General features: G+C 39.5%; 1 protein-coding gene and 1 long non-coding RNA gene across 8 annotated transcripts in view; one reads left to right on the top strand and one right to left on the bottom strand.

The window, feature by feature from the left end:
• PPIL6 (peptidylprolyl isomerase like 6) overlaps nt 1-8,106 on the top strand; it is a 29,420-nt gene extending 21,314 nt beyond the window's left edge. For 4 of the 6 annotated variants that reach the window (XM_072965731.1, XM_072965730.1, XM_015240427.3 and 1 more), the window contains 2 exons: nt 3,511-3,646; nt 7,797-8,106. In XM_072965731.1, the coding sequence (XP_072821832.1) occupies nt 3,511-3,646; nt 7,797-7,908 (248 nt within the window). In that variant the 3' untranslated portion in view covers nt 7,909-8,106. Of the gene's footprint in view, nt 1-3,510; nt 3,647-4,428; nt 4,596-7,796 lie in introns of all 6 variants that reach the window. The other 2 variants (XR_012074915.1, XR_012074914.1) reach the window with 2 other exon arrangements.
• LOC140697691 (uncharacterized) overlaps nt 1-15,283 on the bottom strand; it is a 33,543-nt gene extending 18,260 nt beyond the window's left edge. The window contains exon 1 of one of the 2 annotated variants that reach the window (XR_012074917.1): nt 15,168-15,283. This is a non-coding gene — a long non-coding RNA (uncharacterized lncRNA). The remainder of the gene's footprint in view (nt 1-15,167) is intronic. The other variant, XR_012074916.1, reaches the window with a different exon arrangement.
• Nucleotides 15,284-15,374: the final 91 nt, after the last annotated feature.

Below are 15,374 nucleotides of genomic sequence, written 5' to 3'. Positions count from 1 at the left end.
AGACAACTTTACCAAATAAAACCGTGCAAGTGACACTACTCATTTATTCATTCAAATAACATCAAACTCTTAGGTGCTAGAACCTTAGGAAACAAAAGTTATGACCAAGCATCCAGTGGCTTCAAGGTTTTTAGTGTTTTTGAGCAGATGTTTGAGCAGATAAACTGCTGGCATGGGGAAGACCCCAGTGCTGTGGGGAATGAAAGGGCAAATGCCTGGGAGAGCTGGGGGTGGGGGCTCAGGGCAGCTTTTGGGTTGGGTCTTAAAAATAAGACACTGCCGGTTTTGGCAACTTTCCTGGCATCCTTAATCCCTGATGAAAATCCACACTTTTCCACAGGGCCATTATCAGATCACCCAAACTCCTGCTTGGAGGTGCAGTTCTGGGCAGAAGTTGGGCCTTCTGTCCAGTGGGAGATTGATCTCTTAGCTTATCTCCTTACCTGCCCCTCTGGGCACCCCTGTGCCTTTGTCCACTCCCCTCTGCCCTATCCTTAGATACTGTGGAAATTTAGTCTCCACCTGGAGGCCTGGCTCCTCTGGTCCCAGGGAGCCCAGTGGGTTTAGGGAAGCTCTGATTCCTGTTTGTCTGGCAGAGCAGAATTAGGAATTCAGTAACCTGTCAAGTGAAAAGGAGAGATGCTCCAGAAGGAAAGATGAATGGCTGAGAGAGAGCAGGGCTAGTACTCAGAACTTCTTCGGCATGGGTTTCCCTCCTCCTTTCATACCCCTACCTGTGGAATCTTAATACATCGACAGCCAGACCCTCCTCCATATTTTTCTCATTGGACTGTATTTCCACGAGATGCAGAATTAAAACCTTGGGCTTGTTAAAAACAATTACAACCACAAAAATCACTTCTATTAAGCATAACACACTGAATTTTTAAAAATTGAAATAAATTATATGTAATTTAATTAGCTGATTGTTTTATAAATTGGTTAATCATTTTTTAAATTTGAGTAAAGTCTGTTTTGCTTTCTTTTGAATTACAGCTTTTTAAATTGTCTTCCAAAATCTTGTTTTGAATGTTAGAAGTTGAATATCAACCGTTTTTTCCCGTGTACTTCTTGTACACGATGCCTAATCCTTCCCACCCTCAAAGGATTGGTGACTAGATGGCTTGGGCTGACTAGAGGAAAGTTAATTGATATGAAAAGCAGAAGAAAAAAGGCATATATTTTTAAAATATTGTATTATCCTTGTTACATTAAGTAGACTAGTTTCTTAATATTAGCATGTGCCCTAATTCACAAATAGATACAGCACTTTAAAATCCATTTGTCTCATTCCTAGATGTCTTTGTCTTTAAATGATAATGGACATTAATAAAAAGCAGAAAGCCTAGTGCACTGTCAGTAGTCAATAATGCAACTAAAGTTTTACCAAAGTATTTTCTTAATTAGAAATAAGAACTGAAGATAATATGATGTGGGTAATCATTTAAGGGTTATTCATTTTTTCTAAATTGTGAGATTTATCTTAAATACCGAAAGTGCATATGTACAATTTAAAAATAATTATAGAATGGTATGAAACGGAATATACGTATGTATATGGATGACTAAAACATTATGCTGTATACCAGAAATTAATTTTTTTCTTTTTTTCAGGGGTGAGGGGCAGGTAATTAGGTTTATTTATTTATTTATGTTTAGAGGAGGTACTGGGGTTTGAACCCAGGACCTTGTGCATGCTAAGCATGTGCTCTACTACTTGAGCTATACCCTTCCCCCATATGCCAGAAATTGATACAACATTGTAAACTGACTATACTTCAATTAAAAAAATGAAAAAGAAAGAATTAACAAGATAAATCAATCAATCAATATGCTGGTAAAATTAGACAAGTAGGTTTAAAAAACGTATGTTGAAGGATTCAAGTCCGATTTCTACTTGATATTACTGTCTTCAGAAAATTATATGGAAATGTCCCAAAATGTCTGATTATTCTCTTTCCAGAGAATGGTACGCAGTTTCTCCAGACTTGAGAAAGTAGTAGTTGCTTTCATTATAAACATCAGAATGATTTTTATTTTAAATAAATCCAGAAACTGATTTTCTTCAGCAGGTTAATTCTGATTTCTGTTTCAAACAAAGTTAAATTTCACCCTTAATGCTTTAAAAGTTCTCCCATAATCAGAATTTTTAGTAAAAATGTTACAACTCTATAAAATTTTCTCTCCAATTACCTCTAGAATTTAAGAAAAATTAATCATAATATATAAGGGCAATGAAAAATACCATTTTGTTAAAACTCTCTGAATTCTTTACTTTGGGCACATTTCTATGCCATGCAATTTTATGTGAAATGAATGGATTATTTCTCTATTCCACTGAAATGAATATGGAGTATCAATGTTATTATAAAGATACATTTGCACAAAAATGCTTTATTTGCATTTCAGAAGATTTCAGAAGTCTTTATTCAGTGTGCAGTTTAACAAGCTAAAAGTAACCACCATAGGTATGGTCTAATTGCTTCCTTGGTTTAGCTTTGAAACTTAAAATCAGAATAGTCAGCAACTGCAGTTTAAGAAAATCTTGACAGTTAACATTCATATCTCTCAATTACGCCCAGAATTTGATAAAGTTATTGAAAGAAAACTTTTACTGAATTTCTTTTCCTTCTGTGTTTTTGAGTTTGGAGGCAAACCTTATTTAGTGCTGGAAATGGTTTTTTCCCCCAAATGGCAGTCTATTAACCACTGTACAATTCTTTTTACTTGTTAACCTTACACTAAAAAAACCACTTTCCATGAAATCTTGGTCAACCCACATAAGGTTTGAGATTAAAATTCATTTACAGACTACTAAAAATAAGCATAAATTAATTTATTTTCATCATCAATACTAAAGGCCACACATGTGCCAGGCAATGTTCCAGGAGGCCTGGGGGTAAAACTATAATGAGACAAAGTCCCTGCCTTCACGTATAGAATACAGCCTGTGAACAATTACATACGGTGTTTTAAAGACTCCAGTAAAGGTCTGTAGAAGATGCTGTGAGGGGAAGGATCTATCCATGAAAGGTTTCTCAAAGGAGGCATTTTTAATGATCACATTGGTAGCTTGAATAAAATACTACTGTCAAAACAGCAGCACAAGAATGTTTGCTGACTTTTATTCCTAAAAAACAAATGTGCCTCCTTTTACATTATTAATTTAAAGTACTTCTTTTTACATTATTAATATTCTTAGCAACCTTGTTTTTAGCTATGATAATGATAAACTAAAGGTAAATGCTCAAATAATTCTAATAAGACTTAACAGCTTATCTTTTTTAACAGCCCAGTTGAAAGAAAGTAATATGAAACAAATAGAATATTTACAATTCGGAATGTATTGATAAATACATTGAGGATTGAGAATCCTTGTTACCAAGAGTTCTGTTTGTGCTTTACATGTTTCAATCAATCAAGAAAACAGAAATATTTTCATGATAGGTCATTTATTGCTTATTTATTATTTATTCATTATTATTAAAGACTGTTTATTGTCTTTTCTAGATGAAAACTTCTCAATTCCTCACAATAAAAGGGGAGTTCTTGGAATGGTCAACAAAGGCCATCACAGCAATGGGTCACAGTTCTACATCACACTACAACCAACTCCTTATCTAGATAGAAAATATGTGGCTTTTGGGTACGTGTGTTGTTTGTTCATATAATGCTCATACGTGTAAAAATGTGGTTCAAAAAGATTTGGGTAAGTATTGTACAAAGTCTATGGGTTGCTAAAAATAGACTTTAAAAGAAAAAGTAATACAAATGCTATAGACAAACATATTTAAAAATAAATATTTTTCCCTGAAATGATATATAAAGTGTTAGAACTTTTCTGAATAAGTATTAGATTATTCCAGCCTCTCCATTGGGATAATTACTGACTTTTCATCCCAAGAAAAAAATTTTAGGCCAGTGTTAATTTTAACCACAATTATTCCTTCAAGTATAATGTAGGTGATATTTCCAGGCTGAAAAAGAAGAAAGTATATTTTCATCCAAAGAAGATTTCTTAAAGAGATGATTTTATTTTAACAGCTACATAACCTAAAATAATGTGTTATCCTCCATCTTCCCTGGTCTTAAGAAAGTATATTCTGATTTTGGAAATGCATTCTTCAATTACTTTTAAATCCATATAACTCTCACAATTTCTTAAATTATGTAAATGTCTTCCCTGTCATCCTGCTGGTAGTATCACTGCCCTCAACCACATGCTTAGTTGATTACTTCTATCTTTTGAAAAGTTACCTTTCTCAAGCACAAATGTGACTACTTTAAAATGTTTAATGCCTCCTTCACCACTTCCACCCCCAGACGCAGAGAGCCTTGAGTTCAGAGTGGCATTCTGTGTCCTTCATCCTCTGGCCCCACATCTTTTTTCAGCCTTCTGACTTATTCATTCAATCATCATTTTATTAGGCACCTATTACATGCTAGTCACCATGCTCAGATGGGGAAAGAGTGATGAGACACAATGTCTGCCCCTCAGGGAGCCAATAGTGGATTAGAAAACCCAACAACTGCGAGACGGTGAGACCTGACTATGCAAATCCTATAAAGAGTGCACTGGAAGTACAGGAGAGACGGTAAGGCAATAAACACCCTCCAACTCCTTTAGTAAATGCCAAAGCAGATCAGATGGTTACAGGATGGTAGTGGAGTGGAGGAGTGCTTAGTTTCCTTTTGATGATGGCTATTTTCCATGTGATTCACCTTTCTTTAAGGGAATCTCTCTCAGTAATTAGTTATCACCAACACCCTGGCCTCAGGGAGAGGCTGCACCTCTTTTATTGTTCTAGCCTAAGTATAATCTCAATATATCTCTTAAACCTCTAAATCACAGCTGAGTCTGAGCTGAATATTTTAATTAATAGTGGTCCTACGGATCACTAGGGAGAAGCAGAAAGGTAGTACCATAACAGGCAACTAGATATTCTGACAAAATATAACCAACTCCTTCAGGGATACCTTCCTTCCTGCTGTAGGGCTGCATCCGGTGGTGGATGCTTTCTCTTCCCCATCATCACAGAGCATCCCCAGGATTATCTGGGCTTCTGGAGGCCCAGATGTGGTTAGCAAGGTCCAGAGAGATTCAGAAATCTCCTCTCCTATCTGAAACAGACCCACCTTCCAAGCCCTAGTTTCTGGTACTTGAATTTGCCTTGTCTTCAGATGAATGACCCTCAGAATACCCTTTAGGAGAGACTGCATCACCTCACAGTTTTGTTGATGGCCTCTCCCAATGGTTTCACAGGGAAAGAATATCAAAATACAAGCTTGTAAGATCTACATTCTCACATATATAGAAGGGGTGTATGTTTGGGATAGTGGTGGAGGGAATTAATTTCACTATAAGGGATGCCTAAAGTAGGGAGAGGCCCTGAAAGCTTCGTGAGAAGGTGAGATGAGTATTGAAAGTCATGGTGAAGTTAGCCATATAGAGAAGACTGGAAATCAAAATGAGTAAAATCAGTTTTAGGAAGAGTGAAGAGCATTTGCAGAGGCCCTAAGGGGTAAGGAGCGCATCTTATCTCAAGTCATTTGGTCTGGCTGCAGCTTCGTGCCCAGGGGGAAATGGAGACAGCCAGGGCCCAGTTCCCACAGAACTGTGAGTGCCATGCTGCTGAGTGTAGACACCCCCCCTCCACCACCTGAAGGGGCTGGGAAGCCATGGAAGAATTTTAAATTGGGAGCAGCATTACCAGGTTCTCATTCTGAAAAAAAATCTCTTTTTAGTAGAAGTGAGGAATTCATTGGCAGAGAATGAAAATGAAAGTAGGCCAGTTAAGAAGCCATGGTAGTAGCAGGCCATAAATGATGTTTGGCCTAAGGCATTGGCAATACAAATGAGCAGGGGATAAATGGAAAAATTCAGGAGACGTTTGGAAGTCAGATTCAACAGGGCTTTATGACTATTTAGATTTTGAAGGTGAGGTCGTGGGAAAAGTCTAGAGCAATAGTGTCTAATAACTTTCCACAGTGTTAGAAATGTGCTATGATCTGTGCTGCCTAGTATGACAGCCACTAGCCACATGTGGCCACTGAGCATTTGAAATGTGGCTACTGCAACTAAGGAACTAAATTTAAATTAATTTAAATAACCACAGGTGGCTAGTAGCTACCATACTGGGCAATGAAGATCTGAAGAACTCCCAGGATTTTGGAACTGGTTGGATGGTTGGTGCCATTCACCAAGGTAGGGAATATAAGAGGGAGGGTATGGGTGAGAAGCTCATGAATTCAAAATGGGTAAGTTATGTTTCAAATTAAGATACCTATGTGACAGGAAGGTGGCAACTCCTGATACCAGGAGTAGGTATTCAAGCTGGGCAGGGGCTAGAGATGGAGATTTGGAAGCTGTCAACCTGGCAGCTGAGCTGCAGCCAGCCCAGGGTACCTCCTTCCCAGAACAGCCTCTGTGCCTTAGCTTGTCTTGTTCCTTTCTGCTTTCCTTCAGTCTGCCAAAATCCTGTTCAAGGCTTAGGTCAGAAACCCCTCCTATTACCAAAATCAAACTGCTTCTTTGCCTTCTTTGGTGCAACACGAACAACTTGAAATAGGGACTGAGTCTCTCTCATCTTGTGCTCTAACACCTGTCACAGTGGAGAGAAGCACACAGTAGGTACTCATTCAATAATTGTGAAACCAATTTGGAGAAGAGGCTGTACATTGTCTTTGGTCAGAGCTGAATCTGCCTATTTATCCCCTACTCTTCATCCTCAGAATGTACCTTGTGTCCTGCTCTGTGTCATCTTTTCTAATTGGAATGGCAAAAATAGAGTCCCCCCAAAAAGAGATGGCTAGAGCATGGTCAGTGTCAGCACTGACTGTGTCCCCATAAAGGATCATGAAATGGAAATCACACCTTCCCTTCAGCCACTGCTTCAACCTAAGCATTGGCAGAGGGCACAGTCCTATGTTTAGAGCTGTCTCTCTGGCCCCTGTGGCCCCCTCTGGTTGCAAGAACCATTAGAAATATAGTTCCACTCAGGGAGTTCTGGCTTGTGGCCAGGAAATGTCTACAGAAACCCAAACTAGCATGGCTTTGCGCTGTCTTTTATTCATGTGTTCAGTGGATGTTGATGAGGTGCCTCCTCTGTGCCAGGCACTGAGCACCAAGCAAAAGTATGATCTCTGCCCTCGTGGGAGAGTCAGAAATTAATCCAGGAAACATACAAATAAATGTCAAATTTAACCCTGATCACTCTATAAAGCAGAGGGGAACTTGATATAATCAGAAATGGTGTCTGGGAAACTTCCCCCAAGGAAGTGATGACTGAGTAAGGTCTGAAGGAAGACTAGGAGGTGACCAGGCAAAGGGATACTGGGAGGACATGAGCAAAGGCGACAGCTGCGGCAGGAAGGGCACACAGGGCTACTGAGGTGCTAAGAGCCAGTCCAATTGGAGCCGAGAGGACAGGGAGCATGTTGCAAGGCAGCCCCTTGGGGAGTAGGGAGGCCAGCCATGGTAGTGATTTTTGGTCTTTATCATAAGGATAGTGGGAAATGACTGAAGTGTTTTACGCAGGGAGATGAGATCATAGTTGCATTTCTAAAAGGTCATTCTGATGGCCATGAGGATAACAGATGGGAAGGATCCCAGAGCAGATGTGAAGGAACCATGGCAAAGTGGACACATCTAGAGCTATTTTAAGACATTTATGACTGATGTTAATTTAATTTGTAGGAAATAGCCTTAGCTAAGCTAGATAGGACTCAGTTTAGGAATGTAATCTAAATGTGAAAATTTAAGACTGAATATATTTTCCATTTTTTTCCCTATATAGGCAATTGATTGAAGGAACAGATGTTCTTCAACAACTAGAACTGGTTCCCACAGAGAATGAAAGACCAATACAACAATGTAGAATTATTGACAGTGGAGATCTTTATGCTTAATTTTCATATCAATAATTTCTGACAATTTTTTATCATATATCTGATCAGCTGTTTCTAGATTTAATTTAACAGTGCTTGATAAAATTTAATTTGAAAACTGTGGCAGACGTTGTAGATTAGCTCACCCAACACCCACTCTTTCCCCAGTTTCCTATCTTGCCTCTGCTGTAAAGACAATAAAAGCAAGATTACACACTATTTTAGCCTCCTTTGCAGCTAGGAGTGGCTGTGGGACCCTCTACCCAGTCTTGAATGCAGAGAGGCTGGAGACATGAAGGTCAGGTCAAGAGAACAACACAGAAGTCAGCCCCAACCCTCGAGCTGTGGAACCAATACCAACAACTACCTACATCTGGGCTTCTTACTATCTGAGGCAGATAGACCCCTGCCTGTTGGTTGACTCTTTTGTTACTTGTAGCCAAAACCATTCTTAATTTAGCAGCAGAACATAATGGCCTCTGAATCCTAAAACATTTGTACCTATAATAGAATTACGTTGTCTGTAATTATACTTCTGCCATAAGAAACTTGGTAAATAACTGAATAGGAAAGAGGTAATAGAAAAAAACTTCATTGTAATAGTTCACTGTTCGTACACAGCATTTAGAAACGGGTACACACTTTGGATGCTTTTATATGACATGAATAGAATGCTTGTCTCTGAGCCATTCTAACCATATGAAAACCAAGAGCTTGGGTTCTAGTCTCTGGTGGTGGGCTCCTGAGATGTTACTGGGATCCAGCTTTATCAGCTGTTCCCTTAAGCTGAGATGCTTAAACTCCTGTCACCTTGGGAACTTTTTCAACACAGGCTGCTGGACCCCATCCTTGACCTGCAGAATCTTGAGATGTGGGACAGGGATTGTATGTACTGTCAGCTCTCCCCCCAGAGGTTCTTAGTCACCTGGGCACTGGTTACTTGGGAATCACTGCAAGACATAAGTAACAGGTTTCAGCCTCCTTTCTGTAGCCAGTGAAGTGCTTGCCTCTGTCAGTGGTGACCATGCTCTGCTGCCACCATCCGTGTTGTTGCACTGTTGTTCTGCCCAGAGCCATTGAGCTTTTCTTGCCCTTAGCCAAAGCTTTGTCTTCCAAGAATGGTCTCTCTTTGAGCCAGTCTTAAGGAGACAGCTCTCTAATTGACTTGAAGCTTGCCAGATAGCCAAAGGATTAAAAAAATTTTTTTTTCTTTTTAATGGGGTACTGGGGATTGAACCTAGAGCCTCATAAGTGCTAAACATGTGCTCTACCACTGAGCTATTACTCTCACCACTTTAATTTTTAATTTTGAAATGATTATAGATTCATAGGAAGTTGCAAAAATTCTATAGGGCAGTCCTGTGTACGGATCACCCAGTTTCCCCAGTGGCCTATCCTACACAGCTAGAGTACAATATCAAAACCAGGCAGTTGACACTGGTACAGCTGTCATTTTACCATGTGCAGATCTGCGTGACTGGCACCACAATCAAGATACAGACCTTCTTAAGTGCCACAAAGACCTCCCTCAGGATAGCCCTTTATGGTTACACCTACTCCCCTGCTCCCTATCATCCCTACCCCCTGACAACTGGCATATTCTTTCTTTTTAAAATAACAGCTTCATTCATATTGGCATATACTTCTATCCTAAGATCTGAGAGGAGGATGGGGAGAAAGCATACTGCCTGCATTACATTCTCAACTACCCCAAGGGCAGCAGAGTTAAGAACGTGTGTTCTAGAGCCAGACCTCCTGGGTTTGGAATCCTGGCTCTGCCCTTTACTTGCTGCACGAACTCAGGCAAGAACTTCACTGTGCCTCTATTTCCTCATCTCAAAACAGTAGCACCTATCCCAGAGTTGTTGTAAGGGTTCAAGGAATCAATAGTGTGCAGACACGAACTTGAGTAGGCCTGTAAGTGCGCGATACATGCATGCTTAATAAACTCCTGGTGCCGAGGAACTTGTATTTTAAAAAAAGTTCCTCAATGACTAACAGCTAGACTAAGGAAACACTGAAGAGGAGGTATCTCCTCTTCTATTCTTACGAGTTTTGGCCACCCTGAGAATTCAAGCTGTTTGTATGAAACCTCCAGATCCGCTCGCTAGGCCTCTGGAGGGCTTTCTCTGGACAGATTGGTAACATCTCAAACAAAGGGACGCTGGGCTTGCTACAAGGACTCTCACCAACTCATGAAGCATGTGATGAATGAAACTGACGCTTTGCAAAGATCATGGTTAAAACAAATTACAAGCCTTAGTCATGTAATAGACTATGTAATAGTCAAGCAGTAGGGCAATTCATACTGGCAATGAACCTGTATATTAGGGCATAAAGCATTTGTCTGATATTATGAAAGAACTGAGATCTTTGCATGGGTGTAAGAAACTGATCTCAGCTCCCTTTATTTTTCAGTTTAGCTGCAATGTAAAAGTAGAACTCTGCTAACCACCATCTAAAGGATGGCAAGATCATGATCCCTGTGTTTAATTTCAAGTCCTACTTTCAGGCTGTGTAGAAACTTTAATCACAGATCTGTCTATGCAGTGTTTTTTATTACCATCATCACACCATGATACTTCTGTAATAGAATATATTCTGTCTTAAAATGATTCATATGTTTAACCATGTCGTGTGGAGAAACTGATTGTTACAAAGGACTGAAAAACTTATTCCAATTAACTCCAAGTATAATATTTTGATTTAACCAAATTGAGACACTTCGACTTGATTAAACAAAGGAATTCCAAATTTTACCAAGTCTACAAGTATGAGAGTAAAGGCATTGTGATGATCTATACAAAAAGTTAGTTATGTGACTTTGCCCTAACTGCTGATATGGCAAAGTCAAGTACACATGCTAGATCTTACACTAAGCCATGTTAATAAGTGGAGTGTGTAGTATCTGGACATTTTTCTTATTAGTGGAAATTTGAGACAAATATTTAAAATTCTAACCTGTAAGAAACCTGCTTAAAGCAGGTCTCCAGCCAAAAGCCCTGACTCGGGCTGTCCAGCTCTCTCCTTGTGTCATCTTATTTTTTTCCTTAGATGGCCTGTCCTTTCCTTGATTTCTGTATAGGACTCTGTATCTTATCTGTGGTGTCACTTTTGTTTTTGTTTTTTGTCTGGTTAAGCCTTTGTGATGAATATATTAAATAAATAAATTCTGGGTTTTTTAAAAAATTAAATTGTATTTATTATTATTTGGGGGTAGGTAATTAGATATATATTTTTTTTAATGGCAGTACCAAGGATTAAACCCAGGACCTCATGCATGCTAAGCATTTGTTCTACCACTTGAGCTATACCCCCTGCCTGTTTTTTATTTTTTTTCCTTAAACAACAACAAAAAATTCTAAGAGGTTGGTATAGCTCAGTGGTAGAGTTCATGCTTAGCCTGCATGAGGTCCTAGGTTCAATCCCTAGTACCTCCATTAAAATAAATAAATAAACCTAATTACCTGCCCCCCAAGAAAAAATTTTTTAAAAAACTGTCCAAAGAATATGTTTTCCCCAACTCCAAACAATGCCAGCTATTTGCTAATGAATGGTCTGGCAACCTCAGGATTCCATACTCAAATATTTACACTTTATACACATTTTAAATCATGTGTATTTGTTTTAGTCCTGGCTACCTAGCAATAAGGTTGTCAAATCATTTAACCTTTCATTTTTCTCATTTGTAAAAAGTACTTATGGAAGTAAGGAAGTTGTCAGCTCCCTTCTGGCTCTAAAACTTTAGTGATTCCCTGAGTAAATTTATAGAATCAATAACAATACCATTATTTACTTTTCAATTTCATTATTAAAATAGGGGTACATCTATCTCATGGTGGTTTGAGGATTAATTGAGATAATGTGTGAAGACACCACTAGTGATCCTTGACACACAGCGTAAGTTCGATAAAAATTAGTTACCCTTCTGAAATATCAACCCACAAAAACCAGTCAACTGCCACCGACAAAAAGAACATCATCATCATCATCATCAACGTCACTTCAAGAAACATCAAGTCCCTGTTATGCTATTCTCACATTAATTTTCAATTGACAGAATTAACTCAAAGGTATATTGTCAAAATTAAAACTGATCTCTACCAACCTAGTGATACTCTCTCCCCGCCTAGAAACTCATTTTTTAAACAATTATATTGCTTATACTACCCACTACCCTTCCCAAAATGGAATCACAACTTAAACTGGCAAATCTAATCAGTCCATATCTGCAGTAAATTTTATGCATCATACAAAATATTTGTAACAAACTCAGTAGCAACATATACAACATAAATTACAAAGTTTGATACTTGAAAGGGAGCTTTGAAATGTGGTAAATTATAGATTCTTTTACTTCCATGTGCATAAGAAATGCTTGAATATTAAAAAAAAAGAGATAAAATTTAAAAAATAAATGCTTGAGCCTATTAAAACACAGATTCCTGGGCCTCCCTCAGTTTCTGATTCAGTGGGTCTGGAGCTGGTTGGAGAATTTGCATTTTTAACATGTTTCAGGTGATGCTGATCTGCTGATCTGGAGACCACACGTTAAGAACCACGGGGATGTGTTAAAGCCATAGACAGACATATGAGGGACTTGTGGCATGCAGGTATGTGGAAGAAGGATAAAAGTTATAAAACACAAGTGTGACAACAGAAAAGAATTAGGCAAAATGATGAGACAAGAAACTTTGATTTCATTAAGGCAGCAGGGAGGTAAGCAAATACTGAACAATCAGAAGGGACAGTGACTAGAGGTCTGATACAAGGTCCTAGAGCTCCTGGCTGGACCAGAGGTGAGCCCTCCACTGCTGAAGAGGCAACAGGCAGTCTGGGGTCTCAGGGAAGGAACTGGGACACCTGGGCTGCTCAGGGCAGTGCTATTTACCATTCAGTACAGAATCAGTTGAATATTTTAATAACCAGAATATCCATCTGATTGTGTCCCGGGTGAAAATCAGCTCTCCAAGACAGGATTGGGAGGAGCACAACAGATACCTGGGTGCAGGGGGAGGCAGTAACTAATGTTGGATATCAGAAACTGCCTGGGGTGTAGTATAGCTTGAACCTGGGGGTTGTTATCTAAAAGCATTCCTTCTGTTTCCTAAAGGACTAAGAGATATAATGGAAAAAGCTCCAGCATACCCAGGATTTTAAGCAGATAACTATAAATGCGTCTCAGGTGCCAGCACACAGGGAACCTAGGCTGGGCTCTGTGACTCCCGCACATTCAGAAATTTTGTTTGTACCCAGACCTTACATACATTTGTAGAACAAACAAAAAACCAAACAAAGAGAAAAAACTTTCCAACATGTCTTGCTTGATGTAATTTTGTACTGAAAGGAATTGCAGCCATTTAGGAGGATAGAATAGTTCTCCATGGGTCAAAGTGCAAAGCAGTCTTCTCAGACTTTAATAGGTGTGCATACGGCTCTCGTGCAAATGCGGGGTATGCATCAGGTCTGAGGTGAGGCCCAAGACATCGTGTTTCTAACAAGTTTTCAAGTGGTATGAATGATATTGGTTCATGATCTACGCTTTGAGAAGAGTAAAGCTGTGTGTGGTTTGCAGGTGGCAGATTAGAAACATCTGGGGAGCTTTTAAAACTCCTGATGCCTAGACATTATACCAGACTAATTAAATCAGTACTCAGGCATTAGTACTTTTCAAAACTTCCTGTTGGTTCCTATGTTCAGCCAAGGTTGAGAACAATTGCTCTAAATTGTAATGCTCCCCTCTGAAACCCTGCAAGTTATCAAGGAAATATCTGTTGTCAAAGTGGAGAGCCTCCTAATGAGAGTAACTCTAGTATCTTAACACCAACCCTAACCACAGTGTTAATAGTAAGAATCTGACTATCACTAATAATCTTTGATTTGTTACAATCCTTTTCCAATTTTGTGCAAGTTACTTAAATATTACAGCAGGTTTAATACGTGTTAAAACTGTATTATAGATGCCAGTCCCTGCTCTGAAATGGCGAAAGTAACTTTGGAAGTCTTCCTTGATCTAGCTCAACAGATGCCATGTAAAATAAAATAAAATTAGCCAATGCTTTTCTAGTTTTAAAACAAGAGTGAAATGTCCCCTTACATAGACTAACAAAAATCTGAGGACTAGAGTTGAATGCCCAGATGGTAAACTGTTAAACAATGGCCTCCACAATGGGATGTGTTCATCTTGGCACTTAAACAAGATAATCCATTAGAATCTGGAAAGAGAATACAACTTCTATTATATTTCAACCTAAAAATGTAAAAGTTGACTAGTGCCTTCAATTGTCATATGGTCATGTGCTAAATAAATACTGTTTAAAGGTATCCTGAGAGAAGAGCTACCTTTCATTGTTTGAAGGTTGATGATGGGACCTCACTTGGCGGCACTCTCATGCTTCTGGCTGTAGGTTGGATCAGTCAAAAAGCATCAGTTTGTTTACATCCAAGCGAATCTCCAACTAGTGTAGTCGATGGAACAAATATGTTAATAGTCATGAGGGTACAGAAGGACCCCACTGATTACATTTTAGTTTAGGAAAGCTTTCATGGTTAGGCAAAAAAAGATAAAGCACTTCTGTAGTCATCTTCGGCATGGGTGGGGATGCTGTTCAGAGCAAAGCAGATCTCAAAAAGCAAGTTCTGTTATTTTTAGGGTAAATATACATAATTAAAATTAAATAACTACAAATAGCTGAAACCAGCGTTTAATACAGCTTTTACAATCTTTTACCATTTGATATAAACACGGATGCACTTGTGAATATTTCTGTGATTGGGCATCAGACGGCGCTCACCCTAACTAAAAGCCCTAGCAGTGACAGAACATGAACAGACATTTCAAAATCCAGCCCTGATGACAAACAATTGCGCCTTTCAGTCAAGTCACTTCTGAGTCTCGGTTTCACCCGTAAAGTGAAGGTGGGAACGGACCAGAGGGATTTCCAACCCATATCATCTTTGATTGACTACAGCAGTGGCACCGACTGGCTGCTACTACCGCTGGATGAAATAGCAAGAAATTTGGAAAAGTCAGGGAAAGTGTGACAGAGATAGATGGCGTGCGGCTCCGACTGGAAAGCAGGAGACCGCTTTCGGTGTTTCAGTCGGTCACACAACGTGGGCGGCGGAGCACAAACTCCTCAACCACGAGGTGTCTCTATTTCCCTAGATTGTTCTAACACAGGGTTACTTCCAGCAAAATCGATTTTCAAGGAAAAACGCGCAGGTCCTCTGAACGATACATATGCAAGCACCTCGGAACGCAGGACGACAGTACAAACCTAACTCTCGCGCACCGCTTGGAAACCACTTCCTCTCAGCGGCACTCAGGTCCAGGAGGCGTGGCCCCCGAGATCACATGGGGCCGCGGAATTACTGCCCAGCAGGTCGTTCAGGGGGACGCCGTCGCCACGTCATGTAGGTTGTTCCATCCAAGCCGGGGTGGGAGCCTTCTCTATCTCAGGGACGAGAACAGCCCCTACACGTCC

Source organism: Vicugna pacos, chromosome 8 (genome assembly GCF_048564905.1).
Source record: "Vicugna pacos chromosome 8, VicPac4, whole genome shotgun sequence".
Taxonomy (NCBI): Eukaryota; Metazoa; Chordata; class Mammalia; order Artiodactyla; family Camelidae; genus Vicugna; species Vicugna pacos.
The sequence above is the reverse complement of the archived record's forward strand: the minus strand, read 5'-3'. Positions and strand labels throughout refer to the sequence as shown.